At 39.0% G+C, this 18,815-nt stretch overlaps 1 protein-coding gene across 1 annotated transcript in view; it reads left to right on the top strand.

Moving 5' to 3' along the window:
* Positions 1-11,758, top strand: part of LOC132888893 (gamma-aminobutyric acid receptor subunit pi) — a 50,082-nt gene extending 38,324 nt beyond the window's left edge. The window contains exons 6-9 of the mRNA XM_060924988.1: positions 3,113-3,250; positions 8,196-8,348; positions 9,636-9,829; positions 11,402-11,758. Of these exons, the coding sequence (XP_060780971.1) occupies positions 3,113-3,250; positions 8,196-8,348; positions 9,636-9,829; positions 11,402-11,758 (842 nt within the window). The remainder of the gene's footprint in view (positions 1-3,112; positions 3,251-8,195; positions 8,349-9,635; positions 9,830-11,401) is intronic.
* The last annotated feature ends 7,057 nt before the right edge of the window (positions 11,759-18,815 follow it).

Consider the following 18,815-nt stretch of genomic DNA (forward strand, 5'->3'; position numbering starts at 1 on the left):
TTTATTGTCACACTTTTCAGTATAACCTTTACTCAGACAGACACACACACACACAACGGGTGTCGGTTCCAGGAAGAGCTCCTCTTCTCTCTGCTCTCCCTCCTTATATAGGGCGCGGTCACTGGGAAGACACACAAACAGGTTAATTGCTCTCAGGTGTAGTGATTCTGCCACTCACCTTCCCTGACTCCGCCCTCCTGTCACAGACCGGCACTTGACCACGCCCCCGCTGCCACAGTGCCATGATACATTTCCACAAACATGTGTTGTGAAGATCCGACTTTGATAGATCCCTGTTCTTTAAATAAAACAGGGTGCCCACTCACACCTGATCGTCATCCCATTGATCGAAAACACCTGACTCTAATTTCACCTTCAAATTAGCTGCTAATCCTAGAGGCTCACATACTTTTGCCACTCACAGATATGTAATATTGGATCATTTTCCTCAATAAATAAATGACCAAGTATACTATTTTTGTCTCATTTGTTTAACTGGGTTCTCTTTATCTACTTGTGTGAAAATCTGATGATGTTTTAGGTCATATTTATGCAGAAATATAGAAAATTCTAAAGGGTTCACAAACTTTCAAGCACCACTGTGCGTGTGTGTATACCATCCATTATCTGTAACCGCTTATCCTGTGCAAGGTCACAGGCAAGCTGGAGCCTATCCCAGCTGTCTATGGGTGAGAGGCGGGGTACACCCTAGACAAGTTGCCAGATCATTACAGGGCTGACACATAGAGTGACAAACAGCCATTCACACCTGCGGTCAATTTAGAGTCACCAGTTAACCTAACCTGCATGTTTTTGGACTGTGGGGGAAACTGGAGCACCCGGAGGAAACCCACACGGACATGGGGAGAACATGCAAACTCCACACAGAAAGGCCCCTGTCAGCCGCTGGGCTCGAACCCAGAATCTTCTTGCTATGAGGTGACAGTGCTAACCACTACACACACACAGTTTTTATTTTCTTGCAATGTTTGCATAAAGGGTTGCACTCTTTCATAACCAAGTGTTGTTATGGACTATATACTGGGGACATATTTGTTTGTTCTCCATTTGAGTGAAATGTTTTTAGGTGGCTAATTGGCCATCATGAGCAAAGTACTTCCATATTTTATCATTACAGTACTATTATTTTTTCAAGAGTAAAACAAAGTATTGGACTGATAGCCAAATTGGTATTGGGAATGAAAGAGTGGTATCGGGACATCTCGACGCTAAACTTCTGATTTTTACTTAATAATAATATCATGTCACAATTTATCTCCCCTTCCCCCACCATCAGCTATCATCCAGCAAACAGTTTTTCAACACTGAACTCTTTCACTTGAAAATAGTTCCTGACACAGGAGAACAATGCATGATTTTCATTTAAAGTTGCTTTTGAGGAGAGGCTACATGTTAATGACAGTGATACAATGGGTTGCTTATACATCCTTGAATTACATGACAGGATTAATTATCAACCCCATTTCAAAAGTTTTTCACTTAAAAATGGACTTTACCTAATGTTAAGGACCTTTTTTTTCTAGGAGTCTGTACTGCACTGACAGGTTTTATTTCTCTTATACCATAGAAATTTGCCAACAATTAAAATTTTTTAATGACACATCAAACCTTTATCAGTATATAAGGTGCATTTAATGCTCTGGAACGTCCCCAAAACAAGTTCTTGTAATCACTTTATACAGTATTATGAATATTATTCATATTATAATAAAAATAATTGTTTCCTTACCAATCTCTCTTTTCTCTCACTCTCTTGAGGTTAATAACACAAAATAATAATGCAGCACGTTACTCAAAAACCCCATAGTGCTCAGCCTTCCACTGTAAAGACCTCTGATGGTTGCAAAGTGCTGACACCAGAGACTCCTTTCATAAATGCTAAATAAACATCTCATCACAGACAACTTCACCATGTAAGAAACAGTAATGTAGTAGAGCTTGCATATTAGTATAAACCTGTCTTGGAGCTGGAGCTACTGTCAGAACTGGTGTTATATAAAACTTACCAACAACTTCTGGCCAATCAGAATTGAGACTTCAACAGTGCTGTGGTTTAATTCGAAAATACCTGCTGCTATTGGGCTTTATTATTATTATTATTATTATTATTATTATTATTATTATTATTATTATGTATCAGTGAATCCAGTACAGAAAGTCAGCACAGAAACAGAAGCAGGCTTTTGGATTCAGGTCATGCTGAAATATTTATTTATTACTGATGGTTACATTAAAAAAAAAGTCACTGTTGCGGCACCATTTTGTCCTATAATGAAAACACAGCACTGTGAAAGTTTTTTTTTTTTTTTTTTTTATCACAGATGTGTTGAAAGTCATTCAGATTTAGTTTAGAGTTATGTTGTGTTATGTAAATGTATGGTACTAAGATATTCCTATGTAGAACATGATGTATTTTTCATTGTAAACTTTACTCTCTCTAGTTACTTCACTGCACTGAGCTACTGATAGCTAGTTTACTTCCTTTGACAAGTGACTAACATTGAGTCTTATTCAGTACAGGTTACTTTCATGTTGTTGTGTGAAATTTCCTTAATATCACAGGGTCTAGAAAACTGATGTGTCTGTATCATAGACCCATAAAGAGATAAAGTCTGAAAGCAGCACATATAGTAGCTATCCAGTTCTACATTTCATCACCCCCTTTTTCCTTTGAGGGCATTTGTGTGAGAATGCACACATTAGTCAGTGTTGTATGAAATGTGCCTGTTAGAAGCTGCAGTAAGAAGTCAGATCACTGTGTTTGATCACTTTTTATTACAGAGCTCCCTCTTGAGGAAATACATTGATATCACTTTCAGTGGTGTGCTGCAACTCAATATAGCACAAGAATTTAATAATAATGCTTCAGCTTGAATTCTTCAGTTATGAATACTATAAATGTTTATGGGAAAATATACCAGACATGCTATTAATTTAACACATATTCTACAACTTTATTATAATTTTGATAATTCTGCACCAAATGTAACTTAATACATGTTGGCAGTTATTATGTTGTGGGACCCACTTCTGATACATCATAAATCTCTTCAGTGAGCCTGTGTAAACTTGCTTTCTCTCTCTCCATCAGGGGGTTATAATGTCAACGATGTGATGTTTTACTGGGCAAGAGGTAATGATTCAGTCAGTGGGTTGGACACTCTGCGTTTGGCCCAGTACACAGTAGAGGATCATTACACTTCTGCTTCAGAGGCTGTCTATGAGACAGGTACCCACAAACACAACACATTTGTGTTTGTCTCTTTCCATTTACAATAAAGCTGTCAGGAAATGTGAGTTCTGTATATTTAAACAATGTTGGCTGGCGTTGAGTGGTCTATCAGATATATTTCATTCTCGTCTTCAAACCGTTCAATAGCATGCTAGCTGAATGGAATATACCTGATATACCATGAAAAAAAGCCAGCCAATGTTATTATTATACATACACACTGTCTCTTTTCCAGTTTTTCGTTGTCCATTGGTATGTTTTTCTCTTGTAAAGATGTGTGAAGAATATCTACTGAAGTTTTGGTAGCCTTTCAGGTGTTCAACACGTCTTTCTCTTTCCCGGCAAACAAAGAAATGCTTCTGCACATGCGCAGCAGAAAACTTTCTCATTGAATATTCGCATCACTTGAATATTCACATGTGTGATGTCATGTTTTCTTGACAACCATGTAATATCATAAACCATATTCAACGCTCATTCTCCATTGGGTAGAGTGACGTAATACACATAGGATAAGTGATATGCTAACAATATTGCATGCTATCAAACCAAATGAATGAAACATGCTGGAAGGGAATAGAATACATGTTTTTATTCCACTGAAAAAGTGCCTTGTACAGTATGTATAATAATTATTTATGTTGTATATCTTAGTGGTTAATGACTTAAACTTTGCCTGAGTTTCAGCAAGAAATGCTCTATTATTTGAGAAAAAGCTCTTTAATGACACTAATCTTAAGAAATAATCATAATAATCAAAGGTCCAAGAGGAAACAGCATGGTAGGAATTTAAGGTGCATTGGGTAAGATTTGTCTAATGGTTAAAAAGGTGGCGTTGAGTCAGATTTGAAAGATTTGTTTACTCCTTAAGCCCACCCCCCATTCCCACCCATGTACGCAAAATTTTACCCCCAGAGTAATAATTGAGTGGTTTTACCTGCGTTTTTTACACTGATGTCCACGCAGTGTAGTTTCTGTCCGACTCTGTTAGATTACTTTCATTTTGACGAAAACATGCGACAAAACACAACGTAGAAAGAGAGACAAATCTCATGTCATTATCTCTAGCCACTTTATCCTGTTCTACAGGGTCGCAGGCAAGCTGGAGCCTATCCCAGCTGACTACGGGCGAAAGGAGGGGTACACCCTGGACAAGTCGCCAGGTCATCACAGGACTGACACATAGACACAGACAACCATTCACACTCACGGTCAATTTAGAGTCACCAGTTAACCTAACCTGCATGTCTTTGGACTGTGGGGGAAACCGGAGCACCCGGAGGAAACCCACACGGACAACATGCAAACTCCGCACAGAAAGGCCCTCGCCGGCCACGGGGCTCGAACCCGGACCTTCTTGCTGTGAGGCGACAGCGCTAACCACTACACCACCATGCCGCCTGAGAGACAAATCGTTAAACTACAATCTACGACTGTTATGGAGAAAAGGGGGAGAGAAAAAAGGGAAAGCGCCCAGAAAGCGATGTATCACTGCCGGGTGCAGCAACACAAATGCCGTGGAGGGAGTGGCCTTGTTCCTTTTCCCGAAAGATAAAGGTAATCACTAATTAGTCAAGACTTTGCTACAATGAACTGCAAAGCATTCTGTTTCCAACATGCTGTAATACTACTAACTTGAGGACTGCATCTTCAACTTCCAGTCATCCAAACCCCTTAAGGTGCGGAGGTGAGCTCACGCCGGGGCGAATAATGTCCCGAGGCGCAGTCCTACCAGGCCATGCCCATGCTGGTTTGTGTAGAGGGAGGTGCCTGCAAAATTTGGCTTTGCTGGGACCTCTGGTGGCCAAGTTATGAGCATTTAAAGGCCGGCTGAAGCCGTGGATTAAATCGGAACTTACGGTTCATCATTGCCACTGTCACTGACCTTGCTGTCATTGGACAATTCTGGCTCAAATTGGTATGGTTCGATACCTCTCTCTTCTTATCGTTGGCCACTTCTTCTTTTGTCAGTACGTCGTCATCAAATTGAACTGACGAAAAACTACTATAGGTGCAATTGGTAATTAAGTGATCAATCTCATTAAATCAGTCTCATTAATTAATCTCATTAAATCAGTCTCATTGGATCAGTCTCATTAATTGATACCATTAATTTTGGTGCTTAATAATAAATTACCAAACAGCTAAATTATAGTATATTCCAAATTATTATGATCACTTACCGTATTACATAACTCATATGCACCTTGGAATTCTTTTGAGATTTGGGCAACTTCAAAAGTATTGGAACAACAAATAAAACATGCAGTTTCAATAATAATTTAATTTATTATAACAAAGATAAAAATGAATAATAACAGTTGAAATCTTCAGCAAACAGTGAGGTGTGTGTGTGTGTTGTGGTGAAGACAAAAGATTAGCTTTGTGTGCTAATTAAGATGTGTTTGTGTGTGTGAGGCCTGGTGACCATGTGTTTCTAAGTAATACAAGAGAGTTAGCTTTGGTTGCTAAGACAAAGGAATGCTAGCTAGGGTGTGTTTGTGCGTGGGGGAGTTGACCACGTGTTTCTAAGTAAAACAAAGAATTAGCACGTATTGCTAATGAGACAAAAGAATTAGCCGTATGTGGCTCGCTAAGGCCCAAGGATCCTACCTCGTGGAGTTAAGACAAAAGGTGTGTATGTGAGTGTGGAGGAGGGCTGCCACATGTTCCCTTGAGACTCTTAGCCCTGGATGCTAATGGGACAAAAGAATTAGCCGTAGGCTAATTTCACTAGCTTATAACAGTACTAAATCCACTGAAATCTTGATGCGGTCAAAATACATGTAATAATGAAATTAAAGTGTTAGACAGGAATAGAGAGAGAGCATGCAAAGCCTATCTATTAAACAATTGAGAGATTAAAACAAAATAGAACAATCATCAATTCAACACGCTGCGTGTCCACATTGTAAACAATTAAACCGTTCCTGAATTTAAATTCACATTACTTCAATAAAACTAATTCCTAAGACTAGTTTTTATGCCCAAAATGCCAAGTCTTACTTCAGTATCTCACCCTTTTGTAGAAAGCAGAGAATTCTTGGAGAGGCTGAGTTTCACAGGAGCCCGTGGAGACTTCTGTAGGAAACAGAGAATTCTTGGTCCGACGCTTCGTAGCTCGTGGGAAGAAAATCTCTTTTTAAAATAATGTGCACAGCGCTTTATTAGAAGGAGCCGGTCGCTTTTAACATTAATTAACTGCTTGGCTGCAGTCCGTACGTACGTATAATGAATAACTGAAAACCGGTTGTAACTCAAGCTGAGTTTAAAAATCGCACGATCCTAGAATCAACCATGGCCAAAGGTGAAAGATAAGCGCGAAACTCTGATTCTTGAGGAAAAGAAAGAAAAGACGTCTTTATCTGGTTTTCTGGTGCAGGGTATCTCTTTGTGTCTGGACGCTTGAAATCCAAGACGAGAGAGAGAGAGACGGAAGCGTTGTTCCGTTACTTATGCCTTCAGGGAGGAAGTGACGTCATGGAGGACGTGACGTAGGTGATCCTGCCCAGGCGTGACGTAGGTCAACGCGGAAGTTGGCTGATGGGAAATGTAGTTTCTTAAAAGGGACTGTACCTACACTACTAAAACTTCTCCCTCGCTAAATTCCTGCTCGCTTTGCTTGCTCATGTTGTTGTTCGTGGCCAACACACACCCGTGATATCACGTAGCTCCAGGGGCGTCACTAGGAATTAAGCTTTACTGGGGCACTGCCCCCCGACACACACAAAATGCCCCCCTGCCCCCTGCACAATGCACCTTAACGTTCCTGTCCCCAACCTATGCAAAGTGGATAATTCTCATGCTCTCGTGGATGAAGTTATGCGAGGAATAGGTCAACGAGACGGAAAACACATCCCAGTCCCCAAAAAATTAATTGTTGGCATTTGGGTTTTTAATGCATGCTGATGCTAAATGTGTCACCTCAACTCTCACGATTCACGAACTTAGCTGGTTAGATATGACTGACTAGCACATAGCCTACAACCTTAATCTTACCTCTCTCACCCTCCTCCTCATCTGTCACTGTTTCCCTGCCCCTGTCTCTGCTTCGTGAGAAGAATTGTCTGATATCCATCTGGAAAAGTAATTTAATATCGTTTAATTTGATGTAGTTTAATGGGTTTGTTAGAATATGGTTTGCTTAGTTTTGTTGCAAAAACTTTGCGCTACTTTAACTCATCCATAGCCCGTTCTCTGACTCATACAAAGAGTAAACTCATCTCTCCAGTAGGCTAAATGGACTCATGGCACGCCGCACGCACGCTATGTTTACAGTGAGAATCTCCCTGACCAATCAGAAAATTAGTTAGAAAGAAGAGGCGATAGAAGTTTGAAACACACTCTGTCCTACAACTTACAGTAGATAAATGATCTGCCAAAGAAACTAGTTTGTTACTAAAATCTTTCAACATTTTCTTACTGGGGCACAGCTGATTTTTACTGGGGCACATGCCACAGTAAAAAAGGCCTAGTGACGCCCCTGCGTGGCTCCGGTCTGCTACTTCTGGGCGGTTCTAAAAGGGCTAAATTTACTCGGCTTTTATCTGCAAATGTATCAGCTACCATGTGGTTTAGAGAATAGTTGCCTCTGTCCAGGGACTCAATAAACCTCGCCGAATTTAACTGCTATTCTATTTTAACCCAAAAAAACGCATTTCTCTAGGCCTTTAACAAAATGCAATGAAAGTCAATGTGTGTACTCCAATATACAAGACTTTGATGCCTATTGTTAAGCTTTTGTTATTTGAAAGGTTTGTGATTTATTGTGTTTATGAACTTTAAGAAAAATATTAGTTCTGTCAGTATTAATATGAGAACTTCAAAGTTGGCACAGTTCATCAGACAAGGTTTTTTCCTGTCTGAAAGTAAGTACTTGAGACAAATAAGACCAATCAGTGAGATTTATTTTAAATTAATGATACAATATCTTTCCTCCCAGGTAATTATCCTAAACTCATTTTCCACTTTGAGCTGAAGAGAAGCATTCTGTACTTCATCCTGGAAACCTACGTCCCCTCCAGTCTGCTCGTCGTGCTCTCCTGGGTGTCCTTCTGGATCAGTCAGTCATCTGTGCCTGCTCGCATATGTATAGGTATATCATCAACATCAATCACATGCTTTACTGATTGTGTCTGTGCAGTCAAACTGAAGTATTTACTGGAGAGGTGAAAAAAGAAAAGAACACATATGCAGTGGGTAACAGTAAAACAGGATAATCCATAATACAAAAACACAAGTAGTATCAAAATCAGGACATATGAGAAACAGAGGTCAGAGGACACAGGAATCTAATGGAGATCAGACTTAACATTATGCCCTGACAAATATAGACGAGCAGAAATAGCTGGCTCTGTTCAGGCAGACAATCCAGCTTACTTCTCAAGGGAATTTTTACAGCCAGGAGAAATATATTTCAGCAAAAGCTATTACAGTATGTTACCTTCTCTGTTTCACATTCCTGACCATAGTTGGGAAGCAAGGAAATCTGGATTGCTAGGCTCGCCCACTTAGCCAATCGCACGGTGATAAAAAAAAAAAAAAAAATAGTGGTTCACACCATCACAGTGTAGTAAATGCTGTCTTCACTTAATAACTAGCAAAATAGTCACAGAATTGTGGCTAAATCCACATAACTTAGCAGCAACAATCCCAGTTGCATACCAAACAAACAAACACCCCACAATATGCCTCCCATAATAAATCTTAAAGCAACAGGGCACATTTTACAAAAATTATCATGAAATTATCTGAGAAAATTATGACTAAAACATTGACTAAAATTAGACTAAAATTAAAACTGAGTTCCACTAAATCTTGACAAAAAAACAAAACAAAAAAACCCAGAAAAAAAAACACAAGACTAAAATGTGACTAAAATGTAGCTACAATTTTTTAAGACTAAAACTAAATTTAAAATTATTGTCAAAATCAACATTGATATCATAAATCCATGTACAAAGCAGTACTAGATCAAATAACAAATGATCATAAAAGAAATCCCCATGTGACTGTTCACATGGTAACATGGTATTCATGTGATAACAGTCCATTAATTAAACTCAGTAGGAGCTCTTATAAATTAGTAACAAAACTCCACTACCATTTCAGTAAAAAATCTGTTTGTCAGTGCTTCTTTCCTCATGGCAGGGATTGTTTCAGATTGAACTCTAATTACCTTTAATATTTTGCAAAAAAAAGCTATTCAGGGATTTTAGGAAAACTGCTCCACCTCAAACTTTAAATCGGGCGGCTCTGATTCCTTTGTTCGGTTGATGAACCACTTCCTTATCAAACAGTCAGAGCTGTTTTGTCACTTCCTTGCCTGTCATGTTTTTTTTTGTTGTTGTTGTTTTTTTGCATTTATGTTTTACCTTTAAAGGAGTTACGACGGTGTTAACGATGACCACTCTGATGATGGGTGCAAGGACGTCTCTGCCTAATGCTAACTGCTTCATCAAGGCAATAGACGTGTATTTGGGAATTTGTTTCAGTTTCATCTTTGGAGCATTGATAGAGTACGCTGTTGCTCACTTCTGCACACTACACCATCCAGAGTACAACAGTGCGCTTACGGTGAGACCACAGGAACTTTTTTTTTTACATTGCCTGTTATTAACAATTTTTTTAATCATCATTATTTTATGAAAATTATTTTTTATGATTAAAACCCTTTTCTGTGGGAGTTAATTTGAGTGTTAAATTTGCCATGGCAGCAATCTGGCCAAATCTTAAAGCCTGATGTTCTCAAAATTTTGCATCCAGGGCCACTGTCCAGAATAATTTAATCTTAAGAAAAAAAAGATAAATGTCTACCATCATATTATTTTATTTTGGTCATTAAAGCTTTTGTATTCCTGAACTTTCCACTCATTCAGTTTTACTGTATCATATTAACAGCACAGTTTGATTAAATGTAAAGTTATTTATACATGTTAAATTATTGCTCGATTGAGTTACCTAGATTAATCTAGATTAACCAAGTGACCAGTCAATATGCCTTACAGCTATGATAATAATAAATAATAATCAGTTCAATTTATATAGCACCTTTCTCACACCCAAGTTCACTTTTCAGTTGAGGGAAGGAAAAAAAAGTCTACCAAAAGAGGGTCAGGATGTAATTCCAATGGCGTAACTAATACAGTCCCACCAGGCACACAAAGATAAATCCCACACCGCCTGCACAGCTGCTGTGCAGCCGCTGGGCAACATCACTCGAAACACCGCGCCATGGATCCACAAAGCGAGCACCGAAGAACCACCACACAGAGCGCTGGTATGTCCCAAATCACCTGCACAGCCACTGCGATGCCACCGGGCAACATCGCTCGGAGCACTGTACCAAGCACAAAAGTACCGCCGCACAGAGCGCTGGACAACCACGATGTTAAAAAGAGCAACGAGCTCACTGCAGTCCATAGCGAGGCACACAGGCACCACCCATGGCAGACCAAGGCCTGAAGGGAACCAACGCCAAAACTGGGTCTGAAGCTGTGCCACAACCGGCGGACAAAACACTCAAACAAAAAACAAACATCAAACTACACAAATACAAAAAAAGAAAAATGAAAAGCTCCGGTGAGAAGTGGCAGCCAAAATGCACATGGCGTACTCTCAACCGGAAACGGATAACTAAGTCATAACCATAACAACCTTGATACTACTTGATAGTAAGCTCCACCACTATCTAGTGATTTTAAATAAAGCAAAAGACTCAGGGACCCTGGATATACATTGCGAACCCCATTTGAGAATCATGACTTTAAGGAATATTGCAAGCTAATGGTCGAAGCTAGTATGGACCACGGAAAGAGTCACATGTAATTGTATCATAAAATATAAAGGACAATCATATTTCAATATGCAGGCACTAACTTATCAGGAGAGGGACTGGAGTATGTCAGATTGGTGGTGTTTCTGATTTCCATATTTATAGAAATTTAATTTTATTGTGATCGAAAAAAAAAGTGTGGGCCCATTTTCTTTCACATTTTTGGTCAAACCATTTCAAGCTATTTTTATTCAATGTAGGATTTTTTTTTTTTAATGAGATTGCCGTTAACTTTGATAGCACTATAATTTGCAGACAACCTGATATTTAAAAAAAAAAATCTGGTCATCTTTCTCTCTCTCTCTGCATTTCAGCACATGCAGGACTGCGAAGAGGAGATCAATGGGATTGTCACCACCATTGCCAGTGATTCCAACCGAGCAAAGCGCCGTAAGGACGTTCCAACCCCTGCTCCTTTATCATCCCCTAGCAGAGAGCCTGATCTCATGGCCCAAACCCCTTCTCACCCAGAGCCTAGGACCCCGGAGGCCCTGGAGGATCCTCTTAACCGCTGTATCAGAAACCTGTCCCTCATACGACAGACGCTCCGCTCTGTGAACTGCTGTCATGTGGAGAATCCACATTACATAGACAACTACTCTCGTGTAACGTTTCCCCTCTCCTTTGTCGTAGTCAACCTTCTCTACTGGACTTACTATCTGTACTTTTAATACGCCTCAGAGTGATGATGGAAGTTGTTATGAAGGAGGGTGCACCTCGTGTCTGACTGAGCATGAAGAGATCTTATTTTCTGTCCATGTATGGGAGTTTCTTTTAGTTGTATGAAAATCAGAGTGGAAGTAACAGAATATGCATGATGGTGTGAGTGCGAGTGTTTTTTTACTTTGCATATTTTACATGCCTGAGTGAGTGTACAAGTCATTCTCACAAATTAACCATTTTGTGGATCAGGCTCGCTATTCTTTTACGGGCACTGATGGAGGTGTGACATGCTACAGTGATGCAATAAGATGCTAGAGAAAGGGGGTGATTAAGATTAAGACTTTGGTATGTCATCTAACTTCAGAGGTGCCAACATTACTAACAGGAATCAATATCAGTATCCTAGCAGGCAGAAAGGAAACAACAACAAGTGGACAAGGTGGCTTTATGGATTAATGATAAAACATGCACTGGTTGAACTGATATTTAACTTCAATTTGCAGAAAGGTTTGGATTTATAAGCAACCGGGTCAGAGCAAATGCAATTGTTAACAAAATTAACATGCATGTCCGGTATTCAGTCCAAACAATTGCCACATGTTGCACATAACAACAAACTGTCGAAAACTCTAGTGAAAACTATTTACTGTTGGTTAACTAATTTTTTTTTTGTAGATCTAGAAGTCCGTGACCAGATGATCTTTACACTTTCATTACTGACTTAAAAGGAACACATCATACAAATCAAACACTTTGTCTGCTCAAAGAAGAACATAATATACTCTTTCTGTGCTGTAGGAGGGCTTTAAACCCACAAAACAATACACCAATCACATTTAATACCTCGCCCGGGACGGAGTCCACCAGGGGGTGAGGTATTGCTTTCGGTGGGGTTTCTTTGTTAGCAACATTACGGGAAAACGGCTGGACCAATCTTCATGAAACTTTCAGGATAGATAGGCATTGGTCTCAAATAGAACCTCCAACGTTTTGAGGGTCATCCGGTCGAGGTCAAGGTCACCAAAAAGGTCAAAATCGTTTTTGGTGCAAACGGTGTCCCAATGTCCCGAATGTGTCCCAAATCACTCCTTACTCACTACATAGTGGACTATATTTGTGATTCACATTTTTATTGAGTTTTGAGAAAAAACAAAACAACAACAACAACAAACAAACAAAAAAAACATATCCGTCATCACATTAACAAACAAAAGTCAAAACCAGGGAAAAACAACTGCACACTACATTGACTAAAAGTAGAAAAAAAAAGAGGAGGGACACCAATAATTGAGTGAGAAAATAAAACCGGAGAATGGTGAAAGAAAATTACAGATTACATTACTGGCCTCTAAGGTGCTCATTCAATTCAAACACAAAATATGACCACTCAGACACAGTTTCGGGTTTTGTCCGGTTAAGCCGAGCTGTAGAGTACTCCAAGTTAGCCATATATTTTGCATTGATCAACCAGGTTTTAACTAGATTTATGTTTTGATTATACCAGTATTCTAGAATAAATTTTTTAGCTGTTGTAAATGCACAAAAAAGGAATCTCCTATAAATTACTTTGAAACTCAATACAGTGTCATCGTTTAACAGACATAGGCATGGATCTGGGTTTATCGTAAACCAAAGTATTTTACTCATGATATCACACACGAGTCCATAAAGTTTTAACTTTATCACATTCCCAGAACATGTGCAATACTGTTCCCACAGTAGAGTTTGAACATAAAGTACAATCAGGACTAGAACGTAAACCCATTCTGTATAATCTGTAAAGTGTGGCATAACATCTGTTGATTATTTTAAGGTTGATCAGCTGGTGGCCTAAATTCCTGGATGTGTTGTTTATATTTGACCATAGTGGACTATATAGCCAGGTTGCCATTTTGTAGTGCTGTCCGAATGTATAGTGAGCATTATTACACCCTATATAGTGCACTCAAAGTATCTCACAATGCATCACGAAAAGTAGTGCTGCGGCAAAGAAGAAGAAAAAAGGTCGCGGCAAAGAAGAAGTTTTATCATTTAATCAATGAGCACACTATATAGTCCTCTATATAGTAATTCACTATATAGTGAGTAGGGCATAGTGAACGAGTGAGTGATTTAGGATACAGCGTTTGTAACCAATCAGCACTTATCCTGATCAAGTTCGATTACCCGTTCTATTTCTTGATAAACTTTGGAACTAATCGGAACTAGAAATGAAATAAGAGAAACCTTGTTATAACTTCGTAGTATCGGAAAATAATCAGCAGATAAAAAGATAAACAAAATTCACTTCGTGGTTCGCCAAGGCTACTGATTCGATATCAAGTAAGTGGTGTTTATTTTAAGAAAATTTACCTTTTGATTATCACAGCTATTGTTTGGTCCTTCTTTAAAAGTCAAATAAAAAGTTTTGTAAGGTTTTTTTTTTAGCTTCTTGTCAGATATTTAGAGTCTTTACACTACACTTATGAAACAAAATGTTCTCATTAGTATTAGTGACCTTGAAAGAACGGAGACCACACTTGTGAGATTGAATCAGTTGTTATAACACTAAAATAAGTGCTACTGGGCGAGGCTTGTTTTGACTGGCAACACTTGTTAGGAAATTATTTTTCTGTCAACCCAGAAATGCAAAAACAACTTTTTAATTTCTGAAAGCACATTCCACAAAGCACATTTTCCATCAAATTGAACTGATTTTAATTTCTCCGTCAAATTCAACCAGATGGTACTGTTATATTGCACATATCTACAATGTGTTAGCTCTGCCACACAGTATATTCACCTCTCTATATTCTTCACTTGCCTTTCAAAATCAGGTAAATTCAGCCTACTGCTACCAGAAGCAAACATGTTTGTCAAATCCCATGAGAGAAGCCATGGTCTAATGGTTAAGCAGCTTTGGAACCAAAAGGTCACTGGTTAGATTCTCTGGACCAGAAAGAATGGCTGAAGTGCTCTTGAGCAAAGCACCAAACCTCTGACTGCTCCCCAGGATGCTCTGGGTATGTTATATGTCACTCTGGATAAGAGCGTCTGCTAAATACCATTAACGTTAGCCAACTGGGAGCAAACCCCATGTCTTTTCTCCTTGAGAGAGGGCAATCGTATTTGCATTTGGGCTGACCTCTGAGAAAGCAGGAATGCATAGTTTTCTTGTTTTGCTTTAGCAAGTGGTCAAAAAATCTTAACTTCTACGGCTAAACCATAGATATTGGTGCCCCTGCTAAGGATTTATCATTATGTATTTGAGCATCAGCATTTTATAGTATTGTTCTCATGTGCTGCGGACCTTCATGTCCATGCATTACTGTGCTTCCAGATATTGGTTCTGCCAGCGGAGGGCTTTGCTCCCTGAGTTAGTGAACTGGCTGAATTGCTGGTCCGTGCTGCAGGGGGCAAAGCGAAGCTATTGCTCTTTTTTTATTGCTTCAGTAAATTTTCCAGCCTCGGCTCTCTCCGTCTCTCACACGTTATGTGGATCAACTCTTAGCACAAGCCAGTGTAAATGATTTGGTATGAAGTTGTTCATTATGTAGTCCATTTTACAAGCAGGAACAGTGCCAAGATCATGTCTGGTTACAGAGAAATGGTCCAGACAGGAGCTTTGGGACCACCATACTGTATCTTCTGTACACTTGAGAGGTGACTGGATTACTTGGACAGTTAAGGACACTTTGTGTTAGTAAATCACTTCTTCAGCAAGCTGTGTAGTTTTGGGAAATAATAATGGATTTGTGGCACGGTGTGATATATGACCCTGAGACAAGCCTTGTATCATGTTATCTAAACAATCAGATATACCTCATTAATACATGCTGCCTCATAAGGGTGGAGTTGGAACAGAAAAACAACAGCACACTGCAACAAGCTCTCTTTTTAGCAGACAAGCAAAGAAGTGTTTGATTTTTTGAATGGCATTAATCTTCTTTTACAGTTGAATCTCCCAGCACAGATTAATCTTTCTGTCCAAGGCTGAGATTGACTCTCAAATGTGGCACCCCACTGAGAGACTCTTTTAGTCCAACATGAAGCCTTACCTGCAGAATGTTTATACATATATATGAAATATGAAACAGATAAAAAAGGATGGCCGACTAAAGATGTGGCAGCTGTTCATCCATTTAAGATTAAATGTCAGCATGGCAGCCATACTAAACCTTCAATCAACTTTGAAAGAGCTCAACATTGAGGTAGAAGCTTTCGTTTGGCATTCATTTACCCCATATTCTCCTTCCTAGATGTGTTATATTTTGTATTTGTAATCGACATGTGTTTTTACCTTTCCTGGCTATACACAAAACATGCCAATATATAGTCTTATATCATGTAATTTATTAGTATGATAAGTAATTATAAATGTATATATGAATAACGGTTCAAAGGAAAAAAAATGGCATCCATTGTTGGCCCTCTATGCTTTTATAATGTATTATATTTGAAATTCATGTCTACAATATGGATTCATCGGCACATTTTAACATTAATCTTTTACAAGATGAAAAGAATTGTATGGAAGCTCATTTAAAAAGATTTTTAGCAGCAGCAGTATGCTGATGACTGTCTGTCTGTCTGTCTGTCTGTCTGTCTTATTATTATTATGTCCAAGATCCTACTTATTTCTTTAAAAGTCTGACTTTGTTATAAAAAAAAATTGGACTTATCTCAAAGCCTTGACTTATTAGCTGAAAAATTGTCATATATGATCTTTAAAATTCTAACTTATCAAAAGTTTGACTTACAGTGTGTTTTCATATATGTCAGAGGTTGAACTCATCTCATTATCTGTAGCCGCTTTATCCTGTTCTACAGGGTCGCAGGCAAGCTGGAGCCTATCCCAGCTGACTACGGGCGAAAGGCGGGGTACACCCTGGACAAGTCCCCAGGTCATCACAGGGCTGACACATAGACACAGACAACCATTCACACTCACATTCACACCTACGGTCAATTTAGAGTCACCAGTTAACCTAACCTGCATGTCTTTGGACTGTGGGGGAAACCGGAGCACCCGGAGGAAACCCACGTGGACACGGGGAGAACATGCAAACTCCACACAGAAAGGCCCTCGCTGGCCACGGGGCTCGAACCCTGACTTTCTTGCTGTGAGGCGACAGCACTAACCACTACACCACCATGCCGCCCTAATCCCAAATTAGCTCAATTCATTTTACTTTATAGACTATATATATATGTTGAATGTCATTTTTTTTTAAAAAGAGCATTTCTTGTTGGTTAATAGGAGCAAAACCCTGACCTTTTATCCCATGTTCAGACACTGATAGTAAGATAAGATTAGATAAGATTAAAAGTGACACATTATTTCTGCTATTCATGTAGCTCTAGCAACATATGAACATTTTGAGATTAAAAGTCAGAATATACAGATAATAAATCAGAACTCTCAGAGAACATGTCAAAATTTTGAGAATTTTTTTTCCACATACTGCCAGTGCCAAAAATGTTAATGGATGAAAATAAAAAGTTGTGCTTTTCCACCCCTCTTCTACCTGACGGAAATGGGCTTCCATAGAATTATTTAGGACTTGTTTAGGTTGAAGGGCGGCACGGTGGTGTTGTGGTTAGCACTGTCGCCTCACAGCAAGAAGGTCCTGGGTTCAAGCCCAGCGGCTGGCGAGGGCCTTTCTGTGTGGAGTTTGCATGTTCTCCCCATGTGGGTTTCCTCCAGGTGCTCTGGTTTCCCCCAAAGACATGCAGATTAGGCTAATTGGTGGCTCTAAATTGACCGTAGGTGTGAATGTGAGTGTGAATGGTTGTTTGTCTCTGTATCAGCCCTGCGATAGCCTGGCGACTTGTCCAGGGTGTACCCCGGCTCTCGCCCATAGTCAGCTGGGATAGGCTCCAGCTCGCCTGCGACCCTGTAGAACAGGATAAGCGGCTACAGATAATGGATGGATGGATGTTTAGGTTGAAATGTATAAGCCTGACTTACCTGAAAGACAATTTCATGAAGAATTCAAAGTTGAATGTTCTATTTATTTATTTATTTATTTATCCTTGTGGATAAGACAACTTTAATCAACTTTCAACAAAACCTCTCCAGTAAATATTGGGAAATTTACTAGTGAAGATGGAGTAATGAGACTTTTTAAAAGGCATTTTGATTTGTGGTAAAACTTCAGTCCCTTTCATTTTACTTAGGTATAATTTATCTTTAAGACACCATGTCAACTGTCCATTATTCCATCTCTAGCTCATATTGTACAGCTGCAGCTGCATGTGTGGTCATCATAGTGTATATTACAGTGGATGTGCCTTAAGCTTTTGAGATTTTAAAGCTCTAGTGCTGAAAAGTTAAAACTGTGCCACAGTTACAGACAGTTGGTTGTGAGAATTGGTCTTTTTATTAAAAGAGAACATGGTGCACATGGTGTTTGTTCTAATAGGAGAGCTGTTATTATAAATCCTTTGCTATTACAGTAGTGACTTTTAGCTGGGTGGTTGCAGCAAATACTAAATGGAGCATCCAGGATGTAATTTATATATAATAGCTACTAGAATCATAATAGAAGTTAAAAGCCATTCAGATTTTCTTGTTAAAACGTTGTATTACCTTCAGCAAAGCAAAACAGTCACTTACCGTATATAGGAGTCATTTGATAAAACATTTGAGTGGTTTACCGTATATCGAAAGAATAAAATGCATATCAGCGTCAGATTATTCAACATAATAGCATGTGCATAGTTTAATAAAAAAAAAGCAATCAGATCATAAAAGAGCACAAATGAGTCTCACTAAAATTCTTTCTGTCTATTAAAGCTGCTGATTTGGATTTTTTTTTTTTTTGAAAGGTTGTATGGATAGTGTCCTCAAATCAATTACAGTTTTGGACATAACACTCATCCAGCATGTTTGTAGACCAGGCGATTCACGTCTGTAGGCAGGGCTCCAGCCTTTTGCACAATCTACTGCTTTGAAATATTTCATGTTTTTTCAGCATGACATGCCAGCTGCGCTTACAGTATGGATGGAGTGTGTTAACATCTGGAGATTCCACTGACTTCCTTTTGTTAAATTACTGTAAAGTGTATACTGTAACATTAAAG

The sequence above is a fragment of the Neoarius graeffei genome, chromosome 7 (assembly GCF_027579695.1).
Source record: "Neoarius graeffei isolate fNeoGra1 chromosome 7, fNeoGra1.pri, whole genome shotgun sequence".
NCBI classification, from domain to species: domain Eukaryota; kingdom Metazoa; phylum Chordata; class Actinopteri; order Siluriformes; family Ariidae; genus Neoarius; species Neoarius graeffei.